A 27,156-nucleotide genomic window follows, 5' to 3' on the forward strand; every position below is an offset into this window, starting at 1 on the left:
TAATTACCAAATAACAATGAAATGTGCTATAGTAGCCGAACCCTAACTTTTTCAACAACTAAACGCCGCCATAGTAAAAAAGTCTGCTACTTTGCAGTAAAAAAATTGTTTAAAAGACTTGCAGTGACTGATCACCAATTCACCATTGTGCACGAGCTGACGAGCATACATACGATATGGTTGTAACAGGCCAGTTACACTCCCAGCTTGGGTAAAAACTCTTAATGTGCGGGGGTTGTGAGGTCTATAAATTATACTGGCAATTAAAAAAAGAGATTAAAGAGCATTGAGATACAATTTACGAGCCTTTACGTTTTGCAGTCACCACGAGACAGCAGTTACCTCGTGACGATGACGAGGTGAAATTTCCCGGGCAGGATGGTAAACGAGCTCGCAGAATTTATAAGACGGTGCGCTAGCCGCTGCGCACTGGTGCTTCCGGCAAGAAGACCACGCAGTACGTGACTTCCACCACAGAGGGGCGGAAGCGGAACACACGGGCAGCAGCAGCGGGCGCGGGGCGGCCGGCCGGGGATCTAGATCTCTCACCTCACCTCCACCTCCACCTCCACCAGCACACGAATCCAGCTTCCCTCCCTCCCCTCCCCGAGTCCAAACCTAGCCTCCCCCGCGTCCACGCCGCCGTCGAGCGCAGCGCCGCCCCGCTTCTCCCGCGGCCGCACTCCGTCCGGCTGCCGAACCCTCCGCCCGGCCGTACAGGTCGGCCCTCCGGCCGGACCGCCCGCCAGCCGCCGCGGCGCCGGTTCGCTCGCCCTCGTCCTAGTGGACGGTGGAGATCCATCGGGGCGTGGAGGGTGATCTCGTCTCGTGCTGGTGAGTAGCTCCGGCGAATGGATGCCCTTGCCCCTCCACGACTTGGTTTGGTTTCTGCCTCTGCAATCCGCATTCGGTTACTGGCGGATTTGCTCGCTGCCTGGCGCCGTACCAATCCAATCCTTGGGTGCACCGGTGGTTCGGTTGGATTTCTGTATGAGCGCGCGAGATCGGCGGCCTGCCGAGGTGCGGGCGCGGTTTATTTTCCCCGTAATTCTCGGGTGTCTGCTGGCCCCCAGTGCTTCATTGGGTGGACTCGAGCCTCGCGTTAGGACAGTCAGCTGGGTTTGTGTGATTTGGCGGGCAATGCGGAAGCAAGTCAACCCGCCCGGGGCCCTGTTTTTGAGAATGTAAAGCGCGGGTAGTGGCTGATCAAAATCTCTCGGGTTTCGGGCAAATTACTGTTGATGTCATGGGTTGCTGATCATTAGCCTAAGGAAACGATCATCGGCCTAAGGAGTAGAACACTAATACTACGATTGCTACATTGTTTTCCCCCAACTTCTTTCTGGAAATGGCTTCTGCCATATTGGTTTCGTGCATGGGTTGTCCAGGAATGCAGGAACCTCACACTGTTCTATTGGTGTTCTGCTGGAACAAATCATCGGTCCGTCCAGTGACATTATTGGCTTTTTCCAGGATCTTCACATCCACTAGGTGGTGGCTTGCCTGAACTGTCCAGATCCAGGACATTCTGTTCCGATTTTAAGGGCAGATGTGCTACAGTAATTCACATTATGACAGCATCAGCCTCTCTTTATAGATTTCTCATTCTCTTTTGTCCTGTTGTACTCTTTGTATTCTGATCGACCCTTGATTGAAAGAGGATTTGCTTAAACCAAATTTGCTCAAGAGTCAAATACTGTATCAACGTATCAATGGTTGCTTAAAGTACATAGATCATCTCTGGTGCCTGGTGGATATCAATGGTACTTAGCTGACAATTAATTTGATGCTTTGTTGTGATATGAATTTGAGTTATTGTTCTTTCTTTGAAGTATTGGTTTTGTGCACAGTTTTCATTCCTCAATATTGTGTTTTAACTTTTTACTCTTGGCTGAAAACAAAAGGTCCACTTATTTCATGATTCCTGCTAGTTCTGAATTCGCAAATCTTTTGTTGGGTACATGCTGCTGATTTGACACGCTTGAGCTCTGAAAGGTGAAAATGAATAATTCCTACTCCATTAGTCCTGTCACCAGAAACCTGTAATCAAGCAAGAACTGCTTATGGTTTTACCGTGGGATTATTTATTTTCATGCGACTGTTTTGACTTATTCAAGCAATTCTGCATGTGATATATTCCTAGATCTGTGGGATTTGTTTCCTGACATTGCTTTGGAATGTTTTTTTGTTACACTTGAATCATTTCCCATTGTTCATGTACTCATCTCATTGTATAACTCTGCAACCATGACAGGGCTGTTGTACGTTTGTCAAGTGCTAGAAGAGCAACTGTATTTATAGAGTTGATTCACAATGGCTTATGATGGTGATGAAGAACAGAGCCAAGATTATCTATTCAAAATCGTTTTGCTCGGTGACTCCTCTGTTGGTAAATCAAATTTACTAGCAAGATTTGCAAGGAATGAGTTCTACCCAAACTCCAAGTCCACTATAGGAGTGGAGTTCCAGACGCAAAAGTTGGTAATTGATGGAAAGGAAATTAAAGCTCAGATATGGGACACTGCTGGACAAGAGCGCTTCAGAGCAGTTACATCTGCTTACTACCGTGGCGCTGTTGGAGCACTCCTTGTTTATGATATTAGCAGGCGCCAGACTTTTGATAGCGTTGGTCGATGGCTTAATGAACTGCATAGTAAGAACCACTTTTTACCTAATTCCTTAACATGGAGTACACTCATTTCAGTGCATCTTTCACCTGTTTCTTTTTTATTAGTAGGGCTGTGTTGCAACTTGCTAGTCATCTAGAAGATTTTTTAGTTTTTAGCATCAATGTACTTGCCATTACAAACACATTATCCTGACCATGGACAAAAGCAAGATGCACCTTTTTAGATTCCAACACTAGGCCCTTGTTAGATTTATGCTTTTACCTCGTACTTTATTTCTGACTCATTTTGACTGCAGCTCATTCCGATATGAATGTCGTCACAATTCTGGTGGGCAATAAAACCGATCTTAAGCATGCTCGTGAGGTGAGCACTGCAGAAGGCCAAGCCCTGGCTGAGGCTCAGGGTCTCTTCTTCATGGAAACCTCAGCCCTAGACTCGTCAAATGTTGCAGCAGCTTTTCAAACTGTTGTTAAGGAGATCTACAGCATACTAAGCCGGAAGGTATTTCAATCTCAAGAGCAGAAGAGAAGCGAGCTGCAGTCACTAAGCAACGGGAAGGCTGTGGTGCTGCAGGGCGAGACCAATGAAACAAGCAATGGTGGGAGGTGGTGCTGTTCCTCATAACCTGTAAGATCTCTCGCATTTTCACCTTGCTTAAGCTTGCTCCGTCCCTGTTCTCTTACCATCAAACACCGCTATTATCTTATTGCCAAACGTGTGTGTTGATGGATAATCCAATCTTTCCAGGTCAGCCCGTGTCGAATGCTTAGGATTGGGAGACACATCTGGGTATGTAAGGTTGGGCTTGTGAAAAGTTGTTTTTCCATGTTCTTGTTCTAAAGATGAGGTGGCGAGGCTGTTTGTATGAAAGTTGTATTTTCCTTCGGAGGAAATCAATGTATAGTTCGATTGATCCTTGGGGAGGTATTGATATTGTCACGAATGGAAGAGGGGAAGAAGAAGTGAACTGGTCAGTTGTATTGAGAGAGGCCCTTTGGGCATATATAGAGAGTACATGAGACATACCCCAAATCCTAGAATAGAGGAAAAGACTATACTACCCTTGACTAACAGATATACATGATTGTGTAAAGAGAAAGTGCGACCAACTGACTGTTGTGTCATTCTACATTCTAGTCTTAGAAAGAAACCGTTATTTCATTCTACATCATTCTAACCCAGGCCAACTGCCTACCTGACACAACATGCTTTCATTCTGCGTACGGTGATTTCGGGTTCGAGGTAGGTAGCATCATGCTGTGATCAACACACTTAAAGATGGTACTTGAATAAAACGCTAAAAACAAACTGAATTGTGTGATAGCAGCAAGGGCTTCTGTTTCCAAACTACCACTGTAGAGTTGTCGATGGTAGTGATTCGAGGTACATAAGTTCAAAAACTGAAAGAAAAAACCCAAAAGTTAGTAGACAACAACTTCGCAGGTGATCATGATATGCTGGATCATGAACAGTATCATTTGTTGCACAACACTCTAATGATGAGGACATCATAACTTCATAAGATGTCATCGTCTTTGGGAGCAGTATCATCATGATTGGACCGCGATAGCAACGTGAAAGCCAAGCAGCAGCGACCATGAAAGCTGACTGAAAAAGAGCCCATTCCAAAGTTGAAACCGCAAGGACGGAGCGCTAATCATCGCTAGGTACAGTGAAGCTGCAGAGGGCACATCCTCTGCGTTCCCACTGATGCACGCATGCCATTCCAGTCAATCTCATGAACCGAAAAACAGTGGGGACTGGGGCTGAACACAGGTGCCTTGCACTAAACAGTAAACAGTAATCTGGACGGCAACCCCGGCAGTCAGTAGCTTCCACGGTGGGACACTGATTGAATATCACAGTTATATAATTTAGTTTCTTCTCACTTTAATCAAGCTCTCATTGTCAAATCCCCTTAGCCAACCAGTAACAATATAGCTTCTCTTTTCACTGTTTCCTCCCCAGCAAATAAAGATTTGCTCCTAAAAAATACTGATAGGATCTGAACTGTATGGAGACACAACATCTAGCTATAAAATAACGTTTGGTTCCATCTTGTCTTGAAGTTTGAAAGTACATGGTCCCAGATAGAGATTCAGATTACAGAACATACATAAGGCATACGGAGTCTGGTTCAGGTACAGCAGCAACTTGTTGGACCTTCATATACACAAGCCTTTCACATCTTATTTCTTTGCTCTGCACCTTGATCTTTCAACGCAGCCTAGGAGACAAAGCTATCAGTAAAAATGATGACGTGTATTGCACACAAAGATTTTTCTTGAAAAGAGATGATCTTTGGAGAAGAAAAAATCACAAAAAGGAGCTACAAGCCGGTAAACACTAAATGCCACAGTTTCAGGCATTTCATCAAAATGCATGCATGGTTATCATCATACAGACAGGAAGCAGAAAAATAAGCCTCAATGATTTGCTTTTTTCAAACATTTCTAAAAAACACATGTTTATTGAACCTATAATAATGCTATAACAGAATGATCTGAAAACATGTTTGGTAATGGTAATTACTAAAACAGAGACTGAATCAAGTTTAAATACAGAAGACCACAATTTGATAGCTTCCTCTCCTTTTACCATTTACATTTTCAACTAATCAAGTAAGCTCGGCTAAATAAATAAACAAATGTGAACTAAATGTCCAAGAGTTGAAACAAGAATCAACCTAGCTTTCTTTCGCTTCCTCTTTTGGTTCCTTGTAGGGTCCCTGATTTAAAGTTTCATCACTCCAAGTTTTCCTTTGAGGTAAGTGCTCTACAAGAAGGTTCTCAATTCCTTTTTTGATGATGGCCTTTTTCATACTTGTCTCTCCAGTAGAAAATTTCGGAAGTTTCTTTTTAGCATTTTCTGGAACTAGAATTTTCCCAGGGTGAATACTGAGATATGATCTGGAAACAGTAGTTGCACAATTCTTAACAGCATCTTCACCGCCAGCAGATTCTTCCAAAGCAAGCTGTGAATTACATATGGCACAAAAGTCAAATGCTTGGTTTTGGTTATCAGGGATCGACGTATTCCAGATGGAATATGTCTGAGCAACAGAAAAAAGTGCCGAACTTGCACATATCAATATTCAATGCTAAATGACATGCCAAAAAAATTAGAATGCAAAATGGCTTAAGCACAATTCACACCCATGTTAGATGATTTTGTCAGGACAGTCAATGAAGGTTGACAAAAATAAATAAAAATGTCTAAACAGCAACCATGGATGGCATGTTGATTTACTGCTATTGCTAGTAGATCAGCAGCAATTGTTAAGATTTGACAGGCAGTAATGATGATGATGAAGCAGCCCCTGGGCTCACCGAATCAAACTGCTCATGGTGCGGATGCTGGGCCTTCTCCTTGCCCCCACTAATGTTCTTCTCTTCCTCCTCAATCTGCTGCTCCTCATCTGACTGATTTGCAAGGATAACAAAATCCTCCTCCAAATCCTCGTCAACGGACTCAACGCCCGGCAAATCGCTCCCGTCAAGCAGCTTCGCGACATCAGGGTCGATAGCTTCCTCGACCCGTCTCGTCGCCACCGCAACCTCCCCGGAACCAAGCGGAGGACGACTCAAGTCGTACGCCTGCACCACGGGCGAACAGAGTTATGCCACTGCCACCCCGGCAGACGGATGAAATGGCACGGAATACTGATGGGGCGGACGGACCTTGACGTCCACGGGGAGGCCGGAGCGCGCGGGGCGGCGGCGGCGGCTGGGGAGGAACACGGCGGAGGAGCCTCCGCCGCCGGTGGAGGAGAGGGAGGGGCGGAGCTCGCGGAGGTGGGCGAGGTAGTCGTACCCGTCGTCGGGGAGCCCGAGCTCCAGGATCTCGCGGCGGACGTGGTCGGGGAGGGCATCCCCGCCGTCTTCGGCCGAGGAGGACGAGGGCTCATCGTCACCTCCAACGGCGGAGGAGGACGAGGGGCCGCCGCCGTCGTCGGTAAAGCCGGGGACGGAGTAGGGGTTGTCGTCGACGCGGACGAAGACGCGGTCGGAGGCGTCGGCGGCGCCGGGGCGCGGGCAGAGGCGGAACGTGGCGAAGTTGCGGGGCTTACGGTTGCGGCCTCGGCCCATGGCGGCAACGGCGGCGGCGGAGTGAGGGCCAAGGCGACACAGCCGCTGGCGTCAGCAGCGAAGAGAAGACGCTACGCTATTCGGCAAATCCTCACGGACGGTTAACGGGCCGGGCTGTGATCAAGGATATTTTCTTAGTGGGCCGAGCGCTAATCTTTTCACACATGGCCGTGTGGGCTTCGCCTGTCGTGTGGGCCTACATCGTGAGGCAGTTCTATTTTCTCGGAAAATGTCTCTGAATTGCGAGTTTTTTTATTTTTTGATTTTTTGATTTTTCAAAAATATATACCGCAATTTTTTTTTGCAGATATGGCCTCCTGTCGCCAGTTCAACTGGCGGTAAGGCCGTAAGGCCATACCGCCGGATGAACCGGCGATAGGGGTACTGTTGTTGTCGCCGGCGAAATGTCATTTGACCTAGACAGCTCATTTTTAAAAAAATCATAACTGATTTGTATGAACTCGGATGGAGATAAACTTTATATGAAAATTGTAGATCTCGATGAGATCTACAATTTTTTAGTTCAAAGTTTTTTCATTTGGAGCCATCTTGATGCTCAAATAATCGATAAATGCTCTAGATCTAAAATTTATTTTTGGATCTGAAGCTTGTGACAATTATTAGAGTACCAAGATAGCTTCGAATGAAATAATTTTGAACTACAAAGTTGTAGATCTTATTGAGTTCTATAATTTTTATATAAAGTTTATCTCCATACGAGTTCATATAAATTAATTATGATTTTTTGAAGGGGTGCTGTCCAGTGTTCAGACCAAAATTTAAATTTTAGATCTGAAATTTGTGTCGATTATTTGAGCACCAAGATAGCTCCAAATAAAAAAATTTTGAACTACAAAGTTGTAGATATCGTCGATATCTACAATTTTCATATAAAGTTTATCTCCATCCGAGTTCATTTCAATTAGTTATGATTTTTTGAATGTGAGCTGTCCAGGTCAAAAGACATTTCGCCGGACCGGCGATAACATTGCTACAGTACCCCCTATCGCCAGTTCATCCGGCGGTATACCCTTACCGCCAGTTGAAGTGACGACAGGATACCAGATCTGCAAAACATTTTTGCGGTATATATTTTTGAAAAAACAAAAAATAAAAAAAATAAAAAAACTGCTCATGAGTAATAAGTAGGATGGTAAAGAACCTTAATTTTTTATTTAGATAATTTAAGAGCCGAATTTTAAAAGAATCAGATTCTAATCTTATCCAATTTTAAGTTAAAAATATTAAAAATCAAATTGAATTGTGAATAAAGTATTAGAACCATGTTCTATTACCATCCCTACTCATCAGTTATGAGCTCCTCTCGAATCCATCTCCATATGAAGAAGCCACTTGTTTTACAACGGATTAACCTTTATTGGTTCAGAGTTTCAGACACACATCATGGCTAACCTCGATGGATCACGAGCAGACACGCCACACCTACGCTGCTACGCACACCGTTATTCTCTGCTCTTTTACTGGCAGCAGGCGAGGCGACGCTGTCCACGAATACAACGGACAGGTTCACTTGGCGGCAGCGAGGAAGCGCGCGCCCCAGAACCAGAAGCCCCGGGAGCGACGCGTTCATGCGAGCACCGTGGTCTCCACGGCGGCGGCACGGAGCACCGCGCCGACGTGCTCGCCGTCGGCCTCCACCGACAGCTCCGGCAGCGACTCCCTGATGTTGCGGATGCTCTCCAGCGCCACGTCCGCGCCCGGCACCAGCGACGAGCTCCCCACCTGCATCGTTCCAAGTGCGCACACCGCGTTCATTAGCCTCCGACTGTTCGGCAGGTACAGGTACTGGTGCTCCATCTGCAGTGCGGAACAGAATTGCAGAGACAAAAAGCTTACAACGACGTGTTCTGATTCTAGGATCAACACTGTGTACGGATCGAGCGGGATTTCTTTCTCTTTTCTATGATTCTGAGTACAAGAGATCCTAGATCTACGGAAATACATAGAGAGAAAGAGAGTAGAGAAACCTTCGGCGCCACCAGAGGAGTTTGAGCCGGCCATCCCTTGTTCGCTGATGGAGATCCGCTCAAAGGCGGCGACGAGTGACGCAGTGAGGTCGATGCAGGGGCGACGGTGTCGAGGACGGTAGCGGCGACGGCAGGACGGAGTCGACTGCAGCGGCGGCCGATTCCCACTGCTCCAGCGCCCCCTAGTAGATCGGCTTAGGGTTTCTGTGGGTGAGGGTGTAGGCGGCGCGGCGAACCTCGTGTCGTGTGCCCCGGCCCCTCACCCCTTTTTTATTTTGGCGCTGTGCAGCGGGGGCCCACCAACCATTAAGGGTTGGGCGCCCCCGATCAGGGCACGGATTAAGGGCCTAATAGGCCGTTGGGCCTATTAGGAAAGAGATCAACCTAACATTCTCCCCCTTGATCTCACTTTGTACTTTAACTTTATACTTTAACCTGAAACTTTTCCTTTAGTTGTTCCATCACAGATTAATGAATAGAGCATGCCTTATCATCACGGTCCAAAACCGATAGACTCAACAGCTACCACACACATCACTGTTTTGAAACAAATTCTTTATCTTTTGGGCCCTTTTGTTTTCCAGAAATCACAGGCTTTCCCTTAAACCCATGCCGGCTATGTGTTCCATGAACACATTGGGTGGTAAGCCTTTAGTTAGCGGATCCGCAAGTATTTTCTTTGTACTTATATGCTCGAGTGTAATAGAGTGATTCTGGATTTTCTCCTTCACAACATAAAACTTTATGTCAATGTGTTTGGCAGCACCACTTGACTTATTGTTGTGAGCATAAAACACTGCTGGTTCATTGTCGCAGTACATTCTGAGTGGTCTTTGAATGCTGTCTACCACTCTTAAACCGGGTATGAATTTCTTTAACCATTCAACCTGCCCTGAGGCCTCATAACATGCTACAAATTCAGCGTACATCGTCGATGATGCAGTGACGCTTTGTTTGGAGCTTTTCCACGATATAGCTCCCCCTACGAGTGTGAACACATAACCGGACGTGGACTTTCGGTCATCGATGTCCCCCGCAAAATCCGCATCTGAGTACCCTTCTATCTCTAGGGAGTCGGATTTTCTGTATGTTAGCATGAGGCCTTTTGTGCCTTGCACATAACGTAATGCTTTCTTTACCATAATCCAGTGTGCCTGTCCTGGATTACTTTGATACCTGCCAAGTATCCCGGTAACAAAAGCTAAGTCAGGACGTGTACAAACTTGAGCATACTGTATGCTTCCTACAGCTGAAGCATATGGAACCGCTTTCATTTGATCGATCTCATACTGGTTCCTGGGACATTGAAATTTCCCAAATCTATCGCCCTTGACTATTGGAGCAGGTGAAGGCTTGCACATATGCATACTGTATTTCTTTAGAACTTTTTCTAAGTATGTCTTTTGTGACAGTCCTAATACCCCCTTTGTTCTATCTCGGTGAATTTCAATTCCCAAAACAAATGAAGCTTCACCGAGATCTTTCATATCAAAATTTGAGGACAAGAATTTCTTTGTCTCCAGTAGCAGACCAACATCACTACTAGCAAGTAGAATGTCATCCACATATAGGATCAGGAAAATAAATTTTCCACCTCTGAACTTTGCATAAATGCAATTGTCCTCCTCATTTTCTTTAAAACCAAATTTTCTTATGGTTTCATCAAACTTTAAATACCACTGCCTAGAGGCTTGCTTTAATCCATAAATGGATTTCTTTAAGCGACACCCCATATGTTCTTTTCCTTTCACGACAAAACCTTTTTGTTGTGCCATGTAAACGTTTTCATACAAATCCCCGTTAAGGAATGCCGTCTTTACATCCATCTGATGTAACTCTAGGTCATAATGTGCCACCAATGCCATTATAATTCTGAAGGAATCTTTACACGAAACCGGAGAAAAGGTTTCATTATAGTCTATCCCTTCTCTTTGCGTAAAGCCTTTTGCCACGAGTCGTGCTTTGAACCTTTCTACATTCCCTTTGGAGTCATGTTTTATCTTATAAACCCATTTACAGCCTACTGTTTTGGCTCCTTTAGGAATTTCCTCTAAGTCCCAAACACCATTGGAACTCATTGATTTCATTTCATCCTTCATAGCTTCCAGCCATTTAGATGAGTGAATACTTCTCATGGCTTCTTCATATGAAGTGGGATCACCCTCCATATGAACCTCTTCTGTATTATAAACTTCATAGTCGCTAGAAATAGCCGACCTTCTTTCTCTTTGTGACCTTCTAAGGGCCACTGCTTGTGGCACATTTTGTGCCTCAACTTCTGGCACATTTTCCATAAGGGGCTGTAGCACCTCCTCCTCATGTCCAATCGCGGGTTCAGGTGGTTCCTGGATGACAGGTTCCAAACCTTCGCTCACTGTTGGTATGGGTGGAGTTGCGACAGGCGTTGACACCGTAATAACTGGAATAGTTGGCGCAGCAACAACCGAAGAAGGTACTGACGTCACTATTTCAGGAACTTTTGGTGCAGCATCAACAGGTAGTGAGAAAAATGGCTCTTGAATCATAGGAGTAGGCACATACACCCGCTTCTCCTCAAGGTCAATTTCTCTAGGTACCATGCTCCCCCTTATCATTTCACTTTCTAGAAAGACAGCATGTCTCGTTTCTACAAACTTTGTATGTCTGTCTGGGCAGTAGAAACGAAAACCTTTCGACTTTTCAGGATAGCCTATAAAATGACAGCTTACAGTTTTGGGATCCAGTTTTCCAATATTTGGATTAAACATTTTAGCCTCAGCTGGGCTCCCCCAGACCCGTAGATGAGTCAGTGAGGGTTCTCTTCCTGTCCATAGCTCATACGGCGTTTTGGGCACCGATTTGCTTGGCACTCTGTTGAGAATATGGATGGCGGTTTTCAACGCCTCCATCCACAGACTCAATGGCAATGAGGAATAACTCATCATACTGCGCACCATATCCATTAGTGTATGGTTGCGCCTTTCAGCTACTCCATTTTGCTGAGGCTCCCCCGGTGTAGAGTATTGGGCAACTATTCCATTTTCCTGTAAAAACCTCGCAAAAGGTCCAGGAACTTGTCCATAAGGGGTATGTCGACCGTAGTACTCCCCTCCACGGTCTGATCTTACTATTTTAATTCTTTTGTCAAGCTGATTTTCAACCTCAGCTTTGAATATTTTAAATTTATCCAATGCTTCAGATCTTTCTTTAATTGGATAAATGTAACCATAGCGGGAGTAATCGTCTGTGAATGTTATGAACGAATCACAGCCATCCACACTTTTCACAGGAAACGGTCCACATATATCAGTGTGAATTATTTCTAACGTTCCTGCACTTCGTTTGGCACCCTTTTTAATTTGCTTTACAAATTTTCCTTTAATGCATTCGATGCATTGTTCAAGATCAGAGAACTCTAACTGTGGAAGAATTTCACTCTTCACTAATCTTTCAATTCTCCCCCTCGAAATATGGCCTAAACGACAGTGCCATAATTTCGATGAAGTGTCTTGAGTTCTCTTTCTTTTCTTTGTTTCTTTCTCTGACAAGGATTCATTCACATTCACATTACATACAGAATGCACTTTATCACGCATAGATAATAAATAAAGATCATTGTAAAGGACAGCATCACCAATACAATTATTATCAAACCATAGTTCACATTTGCCATTCGCAAAATGACAACCAAAATCATCTGTGTCTAAGCGTGATACACTGATCAAGTTTCTTTGAAGCGAAGGAACAAATAAAACATCTTTTAATACAAGCATGGAACCATTAACTAGCTCGATGGAGACATCGCCAACGGCTTCAACATCTGCTTGTACTCCGTTCGCGACTTTAATGTGTCTTTCGCTTCTTTGCGTAGTCCTTGTCGAATGGAATTCCTGTAAAGAATTTGCAACATGCACAGTTGCACCAGAATCAATCCACCAAGTAGATTTAGAAAACTTTAAATACAGGGATTCATTAACAAATGAAATTACATTCTCACCATTCTTTGCCATTATCATCTTTAAGTAAGCGGGACAATCTGCTTTACGATGCCCCTTGTCAAAGCAGTGGAAGCACTCATCTTGTGCTGGAGTGCGCTGTTGCTGACGCTGTTGCTGATACTTCTGTGGCATAGGGGCTTTGTCTTTAGCTTTAGAGGAAGAAGCAGCTTGGAAAGTCCTTTTCTTGTTATTATGCACAAAATTGACAGACCCACCATTCTGTTTCTTGAGTCTATCTTCCTCTTGTGCACACATTGCAATTGCATTTTCCATGTTCCACTTCTCTGGCTGTGAGTTATAGTTTACAACAAACGTTGCAAACTCTTTTGGCAGAGAGGCGAACACCAGGTGCACCATAAACTCTTCTTTGAGATCCAAGTCCATTGGTTTGAGCTTGGAGTTCAAAGCACACATCCCCATGATATGATCTCTTATCGTACCGGCATTGCCATAGTACTTTTTGTGATCAACTGCTCTATGATCTGTGTAGCATAAGTCTTTGAAGAACCAGTAAACTGATTCTTTATCTTTGCAAGGTACTCAGCAGCTGAATCACACTCTCCAATTGAACCCAAAATGTTAGGATCAATTGTGTTCTTTATAACTGCCACACATTTCTTGTTGGCGTTATTCCACTTTGTCTTTTCGAGATCATAAGCCATCTTTAAGGGAGCATAGTCCCTTTGCTTTTTCTGCCACTCAGCATCAGTGTCAGATTCCCCTCTCACTGGAGCCGGTGGCTCAGTGGGCTTTGTAGTGGTGATCATCTCATCCACCTCTCCACAGACGAAAGCAAGATCAACCTTCTTGATCCATTCGCCATAGTTGTCTCCTTTTAGAGTCGGGATGTGACTAATGAATCCCATCAAGTTCATCCCCGCTGAAAATTTCAAAAAATAGTGAGAACATAATAACAATAATTGCATGTAAAATTCCAACGTTGGTCAAAATAGAACATACAACTGTTTATGCAATTAAATCTATATCACCGTTGGGCAGAAATAAAAGTAAATGCACAAAAACTCTGAAATTACAGTATTGTAATTAACAACGTTGGTCAGAAAATTAACAATAACATAATGCTCAAAAATAATCTTTTAACCATGCTCTTAAACTTTAATTGTCTCGTTGGTTCGAATTAAAGTAAAGAGCAACTGTAATGACTTTTGCAGCGGAAACAAGTAGAAAATTTCTATTTTCAGAAGCAATACTGTGAACTTTTAGCTCTAAACAATATACACGTTGGTGCAAAATTGAATAGAGATCAAAGTATAATCAAAACCATTCAAAAAACTATTGAAATTGCTTCTGGAAAAATAGAAAAAACAATAAAACGAAACACTGTGCAGGCAGCCCAGAAGCAAAACCGGCCCGCGGCCTGCTCGGCCACCTTCTCTTGGGCCCGAGGCCCGACAGCCAACGGCCGGGCCGCCGAGTCGGCCCGCCGCGGCATCCCTCTCGGGCCGCTTGTGGCCCATTCGTCGCTCGGCCGCCGCCGGCCGTCGGATCAAATCCGACGGTCGTCCGGTCTTTTCGCCTGAACAAAACCGGCGACGCCGGCGTCGTCCCCTTCAAACCCTATTCTCATTCTTCCCTCTCCCTTCTCTCTCCACGCGGAAACGGCGGCGTCTCTAGCCACGGTGACCGGGCGGAGCGGGCGGGACGGCACCGCCGCAGCTTGCTCGCCGGTGTGCGCGCTCGCCAGAGGGTGAGCGCGCCACCGTCGAGCCGGCCGAGGACGGAGCCACGCTCTCGAGCCCCGCGTGCTACCCCAGCGTCCCGGAGTGACGAGCGGCGGCCCTGTTCTTGACTGCACCTCCGCAAGCGGCGGCACAGAACTTCCCCGCGCGACGGTAGCCGGCGGTGGGAGGCGCGCCGAGACCCAGGTGAGTCCGGCCGCCTATCTTTACTCTAGGGTTAGGGTTTGGACCGTATCTGTTCGATTCGAAATCGATTCATTTTCTTTGACTTTTGTTTCGATTCGCACTCGAATCTTTCTATCCCGACCTCGATCTACACGTGTGTAGGCTCTGATACCATTGTTATGATTCTAGGATCAACACTGTGTACGGATCGAGCGGGATTTCTTTCTCTTTTCTATGATTCTGAGTACAAGAGATCCTAGATCTACGGAAATACATAGAGAGAAAGAGAGTAGAGAAACCTTCGGCGCCACCAGAGGAGTTTGAGCCGGCCATCCCTTGTTCGCTGATGGAGATCCGCTCAAAGGCGGCGACGAGTGACGCAGTGAGGTCGATGCAGGGGCGACGGTGTCGAGGACGGTAGCGGCGACGGCAGGACGGAGTCGACTGCAGCGGCGGCCGATTCCCACTGCTCCAGCGCCCCCTAGTAGATCGGCTTAGGGTTTCTGTGGGTGAGGGTGTAGGCGGCGCGGCGAACCTCGTGTCGTGTGCCCCGGCCCCTCACCCCCTTTTTATTTTGGCGCTGTGCAGCGGGGGCCCACCAACCATTAAGGGTTGGGCGCCCCCGATCAGGGCGCGGATTAAGGGACTAATAGGCCGTTGGGCCTATTAGGAAAGAGATCAACCTAACACGACGGTGTAGAAGCCGGCCGCCTTCCCTGCGGCGATGTTGGGCGCGCTGTCGTCGAAGAACACCTGCCATGGATGCACAGAGAGTTCTCTGACGATGGTTGCAACGGGGAAATCAGTGTTCCTTCGTTGCTTGATCACTTACCGTTCTCTTGGCATCGAGCTTGGCGATCTCTATGACAGCTTCCATGGACTCCACAGACGGCTTGCACAGGATTCCCCTGCGACCACTGCCGATGTCGTCCTGTTCGGTTGGCGGGTTCAGGGTCTCGAAGCAGATGATGGCATCGAAGCAGCCCTCGAGCCCGAGCTTCTTCAGGACCGTAGCCGCATGGGTTTTGTCAGAGTTGGTGAAAATCTGCAGACCGGAGCAGCAGTCAGTTTCAGACTAGATCTAATCGCAGATGCCATGCAGGTAAGGACAGGAAATGCACGGGCACCAAGTAGAACTCACGATCTTCCTCTGTGGCAGAGAGATCAGCAACTGCCTTAGAACAGGATCGGGTCTCAGCTTCTCATACGGCAGCCTCCCGTGAACGCAAGCGTGGAAGTCATCGTAGTCGAAATCATAGCCCGAAACCTACCACATGACAATGGAAACTGTAAATCGCATATAAACGATGGATCCAAACCTATGGAAGCGAACCATCAGGTATCAGTATTCAGAAATAACTCGCCTAAAAAAAAAGTATTCAGAAACAACCTTGAGACCAGCCATTGTGGTTCCATGCTCCTTGTACAAGTCGACGCACATTTTTGGAACCTGGCTCTCTTCAATATGCAGCTTGTTCAGCATGTATTCTGCATTATGGTAATTCCAAATTACTGTATTGATCAATAATAGTATAGCACTGAATTTGTGGATGGAAATAAATGGTGTTTACCTTGTATGTTGTCACGGCAAGCTTGGTGGAGTCCTAAGCTCAGTGGATAGAGAGTGTCATCAATATCTGCAGATGCAAGGCAAAGAGAAGTTAAAGAATAATCCAAAGGAAAAACAAAAGCTGTGCAACCAGATGCTCGTTTCTCCATGCATGTCAGGTACTCACCAAATAGCAAGCAATCAAATTTGGCTCCAGCAGTGTACGATTCCATCGTCACAGATTAGTGCCTGCAAGAACAATGGTAAGCACGTGAAAAAAATGGGAGAAATACTATCTGTTTTTTTTTCTTTGGATAAGAAATGGATTCTAGTTGCATCTGTTCAAATAGCTTCAGACGTCCAGTTCATGCTTATAAGCACATCTGGTTAGGTTATTGCTAAATTGGAGACACATTGTACTGAAGTTAGCAAACTGAAATGGGCAAAGTGCAGATCATGGCAGCATGCAACAAATCCAACTAGCCACCCATTTTGTACTTTGAAGATAACATCCTTTACACTGTCGCACTTCATTAGATAGAAAATGTGCATATCAGAATTAGTTAGATAGAAATAAAATCAGCTGCTGCACACCAAAGACCAACAACTTGATAAACAAAATTTGGGGAAAATATTCTTGCCCAAGCGATAGAACTCAAACGACAACAGAACTGGACATGTAGTACCTAGATGCTAAACTGAAGGAGAAGCACAGAGTCTTTGCAGAGGACAGAGGTTGATGCCACAACTCACATTCACATCGGATCCCCCTCCTATTTATACACCATGAGGCGCTGCCGGCTTTATTGGGAGATGACACATGGCCACATGGTAGCCGCATTAGTGGGCGTCTGACCTTAAACTAATCCGTCCGCGGATTCCTTTCAATCTTTTTTTCTACTATACCTGTTACGCTTTACCTGCCGATTTTCACCAAGTAACCGACCAAAGATTCTCGCTTTAGGTGCTCTCCTACACGAACAGTCCTTGCTTTGGCTTGGATGCAACAGACCTAACAGACAATTGGACACGAGTGATGTAGTCGTGTCACCTTAGCGTCACAAGTGGTAGTGGTTTTGAGCATGCAAAATTCGTGGTGATTGCTTTGGGGAATGACCACTTAACTCGGTCTAGAGTGTGTTGAAAAGGGTTGGGTAGTACACGGTTTGTCGCTCGAGATGATGTGTGTGGACGAAGTAAAAAAGGTGAATTCTTTTTTTTTCCGAATGACATGTGTTCAGGCGATCAGCATGGTAAAATCACGTCGCTTTCATCACTTATTTCCCTCGCTAGGATGGTCCAGCCGTGACCCACGGCTGTAATCCTCTAGACCATATCCTAGGGCGCTCGGTGAAGCGCGTTGTTTGTAACAAACCTTTCTATCTTAATCACAAAGATACGCAAATCTTTTGCGTATTCAACAAAAAAAACCTGTTCAAGCTTTTTTTTTCTCGAGAGTACTTACCTGTTCAAGCTTCAAGATTACAGCTGTCCACATGGTTGTCTGGGATAAATTCGCTTTTACCGACCTATGTTCCTATAAGCTGGGAATAATACTGTATTGTTTGTCAGCAGACAGCAGCAGAAGCAGAACAGAGAAAACGGCTTAGCTAGGCTCACGGAACACATGACAGGTGCCACCTCACCAAACCACACTAATCTAGCCAAACCGGCGTGCTCTAACTAGCGCAAGATGATTAGATTATTGCGCAGATGCGCGTCTCGTTTTCCGCCTGTGAGTTTTCTGAATTGTGAAACCACCACGCAACGGCATACTGCGGCTTTTATCATTAATTGCCAGCATCGTCATCCACATATGAATCAAATAATAAAAAGGTTTATTGTCCAGGATGGGGGGATAGGGAGAAGACAATGGACGAGCGAGGCAGCTCATCAGATTTATTTATATTCCCAGCTTCAATGATGGAGTGGATTAGATCAGATCAGGATATTTGATTGTGCTGTACGGTCTCATTTTTTTTATCGAATGTGCAGGAGAGTTGTCTATCTTTGCATTAAAACTCTCTTTGGGAGGACTTTGGTCAGATTTGGTTTCTACAATGCTCACCTATTGTTGACTACTCCGTACTGTTCACTGGAGCGGGGGGAGCCAGAAATTCTGGCTCCGGCGGCTCCAACCTCCTTCGCGTTTGGTTGTAGCAAGAATCAGGAAAAATAGCTCTATACTACAGTGGCACAAATACCCACGGTAGCCATCGAGCCGGAGCTGGCCGGAGTCCTCCCAGAGAGGGCCTCAATAGAGAGAATTTTAGTACAGGGCGCGTGGAGCACCCACAGACCGCTACGCTTTATGTAGGACAACGTAGTGAGTCTGAAAGAACCCAAAACACAAGGTGAACTACTCGCAAAATAAGAAACCTTAGTGCTTTCCATATGTGCCCGAGGAGAAGGATTACAACATCGGTGCTGACGTCGTCTGACAAGTGCGGGCCAATAGAGATCACCCAGGGCCGATGCAGGATCATAGCAGTAGAATAAAATAGAGCGATTGATAGGCTTTATCAACGCAACTACCCCGTGCTCGTTCTAAATTATGTGCCAGGGAATACCCTAGGGAATAAAATCAATAAATGATTGAGCCAAACGGATCGGTGGCACAGCTAATAAAACCTGACAAGAGGATAAGTTTTTTTTCTTTTCGAAAACATAACGACCAACTGCCAAGCCTGGCTCTTGGTCATCTTGCAAGAAAAAAAGGCCCAAAAACTCTTCCGTGGAAGGAACATGCGCTTGCAGACACGTAAATCATTGGTGTTCTTTAAGATTTCTCTAGGGAATATAGGACAGCAAAAGGGGCAAAAACAGTTGGAACACGTGACGCAAAAAAGTGTGCGGAAATAATATAAAAATAACGATGGAATGGGTGATATAAATATAATTAAAACTAGATAATGAATAAAGTAATAAAAATATCTAAAAACATCGTACCCATGTTGTCACCCCGATCGGTCACTCATCCCCAAATTGCTCCAGGCCAAACACGCTTAACCTCAGAGTTCTTTGGAGATCGACTTCTGAAAAAAAAAGTTGCAACTTGTTGGTATGTATATTCTATTAAGTCTTTGGGCTAGGGTGTCACACATGTTGAACCATTTTTTCCCTCAAGGAAATTGCAGGCATACTAAATTTCTTTTTACACGTGATGTCACGGCATATTGTAATTAAATTCCTTGATCATAAATAATTTTAACCGGGTCAATTCCAGATAACTACAGCTAGTTAAAATTCCTTAGACACATTTTTCTAGAGGAAAACCATTCTTTTTTGGAGGATTTTTGTTACAGGGAATTTTTTTATATAAAAAAACGGGGTTGCCACCTACTTGGGCTGGTTGGGCTTTCTGTCTCCACTTCCCATGCCTCATATTTGCGGGCCTCATATTAAAGCAAAAGCAAACACAACACCTCTCAAAAAAAAAAAGCAAACACAAAACGAACCAATTCCACGGATTGTGCCATCATAAAAAAGCACAGGAGTCCCCCATAAAATTTCATTTTCCAAACCTTATTGGTTCCACACATTAGTTGTTACGGAGTACTACGGTGCTTGATCAGTCACACCACACTCCAGCATATTTCACACGGCACAGGATACATATGCACTCGTGGACGCGATCGTGACGGTCCCGTGCTCATGCGAGCACCGTGGTCTCGACGGCGGCGGGCCGGAGGACCGCCTGGACGTGCTCGCCGGCGGCGTCCCAAAGCTCCGGCAGGGCCTCCTTGATGTTGTGGATGCTCTCCAGCGCCACGTCCGCGCCTGCCACCAGCGCTGGGGTCCCGACCTGCACCGTTCCATGTGGAAAAATCAGCCAGCATGCTCAGTTGCAGAGGGCACACGAGCTGACAGGGCTGGCTTACAATGACGGTGTGGAAGCCGGCGGCCTTCCCCGCGGCGATGTTGCGCGCACTGTCGTCGAAGAACACCTGCCATGGACGCACGCAGAGAGATCGAGTCGTCTCACGATGACGATGGCCGCCGCAATGAATCGGAGAAACGCGAAAGAAAATCAGTGCTTCTTCTTTTCTTGATCAATTACCGTTCTCTTGGCGTCGAGCTTGGCGATCTCGATGACAGCTTCCATGGACTCCAGAGACGGCTTGCACAGGATTCCTCTGCGAGGAGGGTCTGGAGACCCAGCTTCGCTGGCAGCATCAGTGGTAGCTTCATCTGCATTCTTCTGTTCATCGGCATCTTGTTCAGTCGGCGGGTTCAGGGTCTCGAAGCAGATGATGCCTTCGAAGCAGTCCTCTAGCCCAAGCTTCTCCAGGACTCTTGCCGCATGGGCCTTGTCAGAGTTGGTGAAAATCTGCGGTGGGATCAGCAGTTTCAGACGGGAAAACTACAGATGCAGTGCAGCTGTGCTGGTAGTAACTGTCCTTGCTGATGATTCTACAGGGAAAATGGGAGTCAAGAAGAACTTACTATCTTCCTCTGTGGCAAGGAAAGTAGAAGCTGTCTCAGGACGGGGTCAGGCTTCAGCTTCTCATACGGCAGTGTACCATGGACGCAGGCGTGGAAGTCGTCATAGTCGAAATCATAGCCCAAAAGCTAACAGATGATAAATGGAAATTGAAAAGTTCAAATGATTTCTCAGAGGTTACGAAACAGAAATTTGAACAGGAAAAGCGGCAAATGCATCAGTATTCAGTAGTAACGAGGCATGCCTTCAGGCCGGCCATTGTGGTTCCATACTCCTTGTACAAATCCAGGCACATCTTGGGAACCTGGCTCTCTTCAATCTGCAACTTGTGGAGCATATAATCTGCAATTTTTGCAACTCCAAGTGTATAAAACAAACATCCTTCGTAGCATCAGAATTCAAAATTGCTGATCGAGATAAATGCTAGTACTTGCCTTGTATGTTCTTGCGGCATGCTAAGTTGATCCCTAAGCTCAGTGGGTAGAGAGTGTCGTCCATGTCTGTGTATACAAGGCAACATTTTTACGATAATTTAAAGGGAAAGTAAGTGCTCGCAGACTTGAGTACATGCTTGAAATGCAGTGATAAACTAAATCGCCAGGTCCTCACCAAATAGCAAGCAATCAAATTTGGCGCCATCAGCGTAGGACTCCATCTTCACAGATGACTGAGCTGGTGATCTGCAACCAACTATCCTAATGCCGCAGGGAAGGGGAAGCACAGCCACAATGCGCTGCGAGTCGATGCCGCACTTGGCATATGCCCCTGTATTTATACACATCGAGAGGCCCAGCTGCAGCTGCTGGTTTTGTTTGTTGGAAGATGACACATGGTGTGGTGTGGCAGTGGCAGCGACATCAGTGGGGGTCCGAGGCTAGCATATCCCTATCTCCTCCATCCTCCACACAAACCTTAAACTACTCCACGGATTCCTGCTTTGCTAGCATCTGCTTTTCTTGTCATTTTCCATCAACAGCCTCATCAAGGAGTGCTCTCCTACGCGACGTCCAATAATTCCAATTCTTGGAGCTGGAACGCCAGCTTTGGTTTTGGCTTGGGACGCAACCGACCTGGTAAGCAACTGGGCGTGGATGGAAGTGTCAGGATTCAGTCGTAATCGGCAATAATGCGTGGTAATTGCTGGCTGCTGCTGGGACCGATCATTCGTGCTACCAGAGCGTCCTGAATTAAAGCCTGATGAAAGGGATGGGTGCGGTTGCTTTGTTGAGCACGTACATGGACAGACAGAGTGGTCAAGCGTTTGATGTGCCTCTTAACGGCATTTCTTACCACGAACAGTCGCCTAGGGCGGGCGGTAAAGATCGCATCGCTTTCGTTCCTTATTCGCCTAGGGCGGGCGGTAAAGATCGCATCGCTTTCGTTCCTTATTTGTGTTTGATCTCAGCTGCCGTGCTGACCTGCTGTTCAATCTTCAGGTTCGCAGTTCTGGAGTTTTTTTTCCCTGTTTTTGCGAGGTTGCTCTTCTGTTCCTGTTACGTGCCCTCCTTTCACACTTAATTGGTACAGGTTGTGCTCTTCAGCCTTTCCGACAATCTCACGAGAACTGAACTCTCTGCACCACATAGCCCCGGTTCACAGTTGCAAAAGCAACACGCCATTGGTTTCAGTATGATGGGTAGGCGGTAGGCCTGCCTTCCTGTTCCTGCCAGCCTGATCCAGTGGAGTTGGGCTATCTGGCCACTGACGGTGGCCAGCGCAAAGGGAGCCTGTCTTTCCGCTAAACATGGGGTGTAGCCTCTCGTATCACTATGCCGTAGTGCATGGCTGAGGCGATCTGCTGTGTCCGTCGCTCGCTTTGCTCACCGACCTGCTTTATCAGCCAGTGCGGCGCAGCAGTGCGCAGTGCTGTTTGTTGCAACCCGCAGCTGAACTGAATTATCTCGCCCCGTCAGATTCAGTGTGTTTGTTTGGCTGCACTGCGCAGCAGCGGCTGAGGTGATCGGCGCAATCAGTGTTAAGGAGAAGGGTTCCTTGTTTACTCTGTCTCTCGAATCAAAATTCTGAAGCTAAGGCCAGGTTATATATGATGGTCGTAGTCAAGGGAGAAAGAGGCGATTGGAAACAAGAGAGAGCATCGAGAAGGTAAAGTAAGTCTTAAGTTTTTCCGAGAACCACTGAGGTACCGAAACTGAATAATTCTGAAGCTAAGGCCAGGTTTATAATAAGATAATAAGGAGGTGATATTGAAGCAGTATCCTAGGTATCACCTTGTGCACACTAAAACACAAAAATTCTATAGAAGAGTACATGACATAGATGCTTGTAAAAGAAGGATATGCTCATAGCATATCCGCTTGATGCAGACTCTGTGATGTTTATCTCCCCTTTTTTTTTCCTTGAAGGAAGAAAAGATTCTGTTAAAAAAGGATGTAAAATGAGCAGCCACCAAATACGAATATCGATAATTAAGTTTCGTTTTGAGCTAGGACAACAAATGTGGCTGTAGTTTAGTGGTGAGAATTCCACGTTGTGGCCGTGGAGACCTGGGCTCGAATCCCAGCAGCCACACATTTGTTAATTTTTTTTTTCTATTTCGTGTGCTGAAGTGTGCTCGGCTGCCGCCTGCCGGGCTTCTTCCTGTTCTAAACTGGGCCAAGCAATACGGGCTAGCTAGCAAAGGGCCGGCCTTGCGGCATCGTGCAATGTATTTTTCATTTGTGGCCCATACCCTGCACAGTCTTCTCCTTTCTTTGTTTTTTTTTGTTTCCCTGGACCACGCAGGACGCGCAGCTGCACATCCGGACCAGGCAGCTGTCACTATGCGAAGCACAGAGTACAGTAGTACACCGACGCGACGCGCGCTAGGCCGATCTACGAGCGGAGCGGGCGCGTGATTTCGACACGGCCACGTGACGGGACGGCACTGCACCTGGACTGAACCCAATGGCTCAGTTCGCTGTGCACGCGCCGACGGGTGGCGTGAGCATCTGGTCCCGGCGAAAAGATCCTACGACCACCCGGCTCGGCTGTTGCCATCTGCCAGCCAGAAAGCGGCCGCTCTCATTGATCACCTAGCCTTTCGGGGCAAAGATTGCGTTCCTAACCGGAGCTTAATTAAACTCCCGTTTCTGTAACACCCAGGTGTTTAAAGAGAAAATTTTCATTTTATCATGTATCATAATCATGTTTATGTCATCAAGCACTCTTGCATTTAAACATTCCTACATCTGTGTATCTGTGCATATATTTCTCATCATGATTAATGCATGGAAAAATGAGCATTTCAAAATACCCATAAATGGATAATGACCATAGCTCCAAAAATATAGCTCAAAGGAACTTTTTACCAAAACCAAAGTTGTAGGGTTTGGAAAGTTGAGCAACTTTCATGTTGATGGTTTTTCGAGTTACTACACAAAGTTTCAACCTTGATCTGGTTTTCAAATGAAGTTTTGCCTTAAACAAAAGTTGTAGGAAATAAAATTCTGAACAATTTTCGTTTTCGGAGTTTTTCAAATTTCAATTGAAAATTTTAGGAAAAATTTAGTCAAACCTCGCTGACTTTCTCTCTCTTTTCCCTCCCTCTCCCCTGTCTTCACGCTGGCAGCCCCCGACGCCGCTCGCCACGTGGCAGGGCATCCCTGCCGGCGACGAGCCACGCCAAGGGTGAGCCCCCGACCAGCTGCACCGCGCCCTGCCCTGTCCCATCGCCTTGGCCACGTCTTGGCCATGCACGAGCATCCCCGGCGCGCCGCGCGCAAGTGTGCCGGCCACCACCGCCGCGCCAAGCGCCTCCTACCCCGTGCATCACCTGCAGAGCCTCCTTCCCTCTCCCATTTGCCACAGCAACGCGTCCCAGCCCCTCTCCACTCCCTCCCAGAGCCAAGAACCTGCTCCTCCCTGCGCCCAGGAAGCTCCACCGCGAGCCATGGCCGCCGCCCCCTAGGCCATCGTGGAGCCCCCTTCCTCGCCTCCAATGGACCCCTAGCTAGCTTCCACTTGCCTCCGTGAAGTTCCCCGGCCTCCCCCGCTCGCCATCCCTCACCGGAACCCCACCTCCGCCGTGCGCCACCGCCGACCAGCCGCCACTCTCGCCGGCGACCCCCAAATCCGGCCTCTCTGACCCCTTTAAGCCCACCAAAAGGTAGCTCTCGGTCTCCTTCGATTACCCCAGGTTCCCCTCGCCGCCGGCGACCGGAGACGCCGGAATCCGGCCGGCCATCCGCCTCCCCTTCTTCTACCTCCGGGCAGGGACCTCTGCGTGATTTCTTTTTAGATTCCAGGGGGGTTAGTGCAAGATCCAGGGGCTGTTCTGTAAAACTAGTTTAGGCTTTCTTTATTTCTTGCTGCGAACTTTGAAATTCGTTTAAAACTCATAGAAAAATTGGAAAAATGCAAACTCAATTGTTCTGAGTTCCTCGTGAGTAGATCTACAACTTTATCTACATGCACTTTTCCATTTTCTCAATGTATTTTTCTCTAGGTTAAATGCAAGTTTATGTGTCACTTAATCTGTGTACTGCATGTCTATCATTTTTGGCCAGTGATCTATATGCTAGTAGGGTAGTCTTGTGTAAAAATTTGATGGCCAGTACTCACTCCTAACTTAGATTTTGAAATAGATCTTGATTAATGTCTAGGTTAAATGGTTTTATTTCTCCAAGTTGTCATACTATGTTTCATGAGTTAAAACTTTTACATTACCTTTACTTTGGTCTCTAATTGCTGTAGAAAAAGTTTGAGAATTTTTAGTTAAGCCTAACTGGGCTAAATGATTTTGGGTAGTGATAAATACATTAAATCATGAAAAATAGTTTCCGTACCTATAAAAGTATGATATTTTTACCAGAGCTGGCATTTGTGTACTGCATCTTGCTGGAAAAATTTGAACCTCTGAAATTTAGTAGAACTACATGTAGAAATTATTTTTCTTTACTGTAGTTGTACATTGTTCTATTTTTCATGACCTGTGTGATGCTTAATTAAATATGAAAATTTTACACCGAGCTCATCTTTAGGTAGACAACATTAAGTAAAATTTCATTACCTGCACTTGCATAGTTTGACCTGCACAAATTAATTTTGTTTCTAGCAGTGGCTATGTAAAATGTTTTTCATGCTTTTTCTGCTCCGTGTAACTGGCTGTAATTTTTACAGTGGTCCAATAATTAGGTTTTGCACCTTCTATAAAAATATCATGACCAAAGGATATTAAGAACTTTATTTTTGATATATGCATGTTAAGCTAGTAAAAATTCAAATAGACAACCTTTACCTAATTGATAGAGTTTTAAAAACCACCCCCGGTTGCTTTTATGAACTAACTAATGATTGTTACTACTCCATAAATGACTGCCCAGTAAGAACAAAATGAAATGGTTGCTTGTCTTGACTTGGGTCTTGTTGGACTACAATTTTATATAGTTTAATCATGATTTGCTACCATCACATTAACTCATGCATATGCATTCATGTAGATTCGACTACTCTCGCTGACGGTACGTACGAGCTGGTGCCGGAGTCCGAGAATGAGTAGCGTGAAGCTCAAGTAAATCTAACTGAAGTTGCCGAAGACCTGAACCAAAGTTCAGAAGAGCCCAAAGCTAGCTCCGCTCAGGAAGGCAAGCCCCCAGAGCATGTCCTATCTATCTTAAATTTATGCAACTGTTTATTATTCCTATCTACTTGTGCATTTAAGTTTATAGGAATTGCTTGGAAACCTAGTTGCATAATCTTAAGTACCTATGTTTGGATAGTAGCATGTATAGGTCGCTAGTTGGCTATGCTAATGGTTCGGTAGAAGTCGAGTGATTTCCTGTCACTCGCGAGAATTATAAGAGTTGGATGTTTACTACACACTGCAACATAAGGTTTACGGGCGGGGTTGTGGTACTTGTGATACCCCGTCTGTTTAGTGAAAATGGATAAGGCCACGGTGTGTGGTAGTGATGATTAAGCGTTTGAACGTTCTAACCACATGCTGAGAAATATGGTAATTGGTAAGCTTAAGTATCTGATCGGCCCAGAAAGTGGACTTTTTCCTCACCCTCTTTGAACGTTGTTTCTCATGCGGCCACATGCGGGTGCAAGCGTAGTCACGACCTGGCATCGACCGTGGCGTGGGGCTCTTGTAGTCAAAGGGGGTGACCTTGATCCACAAGCCGGAAAGAAAGAGAAAATGTCGCATGGGTGATTCAATTCCTATGCGTGTGTGTTAGGTCTGCCTTGCAAGGTTAACAAATTCGATTCGAATCGTTCGCCTCTCACGGATATTGGGACTGCTTAACCCTTTTGCCACATAGAGTAACAAGTGGAATGTATGATGATGAATCTTGTTGGATGATGAAAGATAATTATTTTCTACCAGATATGCTATTGAATAGATGCTAATGTAGAATGGTTAAGTGAACTAGAACTTGAAAGTTAAAATCCGAAAATAAGAACTTACTCTTTATTATTTTTCGGCAAAAACAAACCCCTCCAGCTAAAAGTCTTGCATGTCTAGTTAGATGACTAAGTATATCCTAGTCGGGTAAGCCTTGCTGAGTATTAGTATACTCAGCCTTGCTTGTGGCTCAATTTGTTTCAGGTGATATTTTTGAGGACATGGTTGCTAGTTTGACTTGACCGTGTAATCTGCCTCCTAGTTGGTCG

At 45.8% G+C, this 27,156-nt stretch overlaps 4 protein-coding genes and 1 non-coding gene across 8 annotated transcripts; 2 read left to right on the forward strand and 3 right to left on the reverse strand.

Moving 5' to 3' along the window:
* The first annotated feature begins 434 nt into the window (after positions 1–434).
* LOC120661943 (ras-related protein RABA5a-like) lies at positions 435–3,791 on the forward strand. 4 transcript variants are annotated; one of them, XR_005670148.1, is made up of 6 exons: positions 453–834; positions 1,474–1,763; positions 2,255–2,653; positions 2,926–3,257; positions 3,378–3,560; positions 3,705–3,791. XR_005670148.1 is itself a non-coding variant. In XM_039940970.1 (4 exons), exons 2-3 carry the CDS (start codon positions 2,314–2,316, stop codon positions 3,252–3,254), a joined length of 669 nt encoding a protein of 222 aa, XP_039796904.1. In that variant the 5' UTR covers positions 863–1,763; positions 2,255–2,313; the 3' UTR covers positions 3,255–3,257; positions 3,378–3,564. The 4 variants fall into 4 exon arrangements, 1 of the variants encoding a protein (XP_039796904.1); XR_005670147.1 differs by lacking the exon at positions 1,474–1,763 and having other exon boundaries at positions 435–834; XR_005670146.1 differs by lacking the exon at positions 453–834 and having other exon boundaries at positions 863–1,763.
* Positions 3,792–4,479: 688 nt separating this feature from the next.
* LOC120661942 lies at positions 4,480–6,780 on the reverse strand. Its single transcript, XM_039940968.1, has 4 exons — positions 6,311–6,780; positions 5,960–6,226; positions 5,317–5,604; positions 4,480–4,857 (listed from the first exon to the last, which is right to left on the reverse strand). The coding sequence occupies exons 1-3, from the start codon at positions 6,716–6,718 to the stop codon at positions 5,317–5,319; spliced, it is 963 nt and encodes a 320-aa protein (XP_039796902.1). The 5' UTR covers positions 6,719–6,780; the 3' UTR covers positions 4,480–4,857.
* A 1,291-nt stretch (positions 6,781–8,071) lies between these two features.
* LOC120661944 (phosphate metabolism protein 8-like) lies at positions 8,072–17,342 on the reverse strand. Its single transcript, XM_039940971.1, has 9 exons — positions 16,784–17,342; positions 16,285–16,346; positions 16,120–16,185; positions 15,939–16,036; positions 15,690–15,815; positions 15,381–15,593; positions 15,239–15,301; positions 12,719–12,721; positions 8,072–8,461 (listed from the first exon to the last, which is right to left on the reverse strand). Exons 2-9 carry the CDS (start codon positions 16,328–16,330, stop codon positions 8,306–8,308), a joined length of 771 nt encoding a protein of 256 aa, XP_039796905.1. The 5' UTR covers positions 16,331–16,346; positions 16,784–17,342; the 3' UTR covers positions 8,072–8,305.
* A 2,228-nt stretch (positions 17,343–19,570) lies between these two features.
* Positions 19,571–21,337, reverse strand: LOC120661945 (uncharacterized protein C24B11.05-like). Its single transcript, XM_039940972.1, has 7 exons — positions 21,151–21,337; positions 20,976–21,041; positions 20,786–20,883; positions 20,544–20,669; positions 20,158–20,427; positions 19,979–20,044; positions 19,571–19,902 (listed from the first exon to the last, which is right to left on the reverse strand). The coding sequence occupies exons 1-7, from the start codon at positions 21,320–21,322 to the stop codon at positions 19,750–19,752; spliced, it is 951 nt and encodes a 316-aa protein (XP_039796906.1). The 5' UTR covers positions 21,323–21,337; the 3' UTR covers positions 19,571–19,749.
* Positions 21,338–22,998: 1,661 nt separating this feature from the next.
* On the forward strand, positions 22,999–23,070 carry TRNAH-GUG. Its single transcript has one exon. It is a non-coding gene; the product is annotated as a tRNA-His (tRNA).
* The last annotated feature ends 4,086 nt before the right edge of the window (positions 23,071–27,156 follow it).

This window comes from Panicum virgatum, chromosome 2N (assembly GCF_016808335.1).
Source record: "Panicum virgatum strain AP13 chromosome 2N, P.virgatum_v5, whole genome shotgun sequence".
Taxonomy (NCBI): Eukaryota; Viridiplantae; Streptophyta; class Magnoliopsida; order Poales; family Poaceae; genus Panicum; species Panicum virgatum.

Coding starts and splice junctions, on each gene's coding strand:
- LOC120661943 (XM_039940970.1), top strand. CDS start 2,314: ATGGCTTATGATGGTGATGAAGAACAGAGCCAAGATTATCTATTCAAA. Junction 2,654..2,925: donor ATGGCTTAATGAACTGCATA/GTAAGAACCACT, acceptor TTTTGACTGCAG/CTCATTCCGATATGAATGTC.
- LOC120661942 (XM_039940968.1), bottom strand. CDS start 6,718: ATGGGCCGAGGCCGCAACCGTAAGCCCCGCAACTTCGCCACGTTCCGC. Junction 6,227..6,310: donor GCCTCCCCGTGGACGTCAAG/GTCCGTCCGCCC, acceptor CCCGTGGTGCAG/GCGTACGACTTGAGTCGTCC. Junction 5,605..5,959: donor ACCATGAGCAGTTTGATTCG/GTGAGCCCAGGG, acceptor TGTAATTCACAG/CTTGCTTTGGAAGAATCTGC.
- LOC120661944 (XM_039940971.1), bottom strand. CDS start 16,330: ATGGAATCGTACACTGCTGGAGCCAAATTTGATTGCTTGCTATTTG. Junction 16,186..16,284: donor ATTTGATTGCTTGCTATTTG/GTGAGTACCTGA, acceptor TTGCATCTGCAG/ATATTGATGACACTCTCTAT. Junction 16,037..16,119: donor TTGCCGTGACAACATACAAG/GTAAACACCATT, acceptor ACCATAATGCAG/AATACATGCTGAACAAGCTG.
- LOC120661945 (XM_039940972.1), bottom strand. CDS start 21,322: ATGTGTATAAATACAGGGGCATATGCCAAGTGCGGCATCGACTCGCAG. Junction 20,670..20,785: donor CCACAATGGCCGGCCTGAAG/GCATGCCTCGTT, acceptor ATCATCTGTTAG/CTTTTGGGCTATGATTTCGA. Junction 20,428..20,543: donor CCTTGCCACAGAGGAAGATA/GTAAGTTCTTCT, acceptor ATCCCACCGCAG/ATTTTCACCAACTCTGACAA.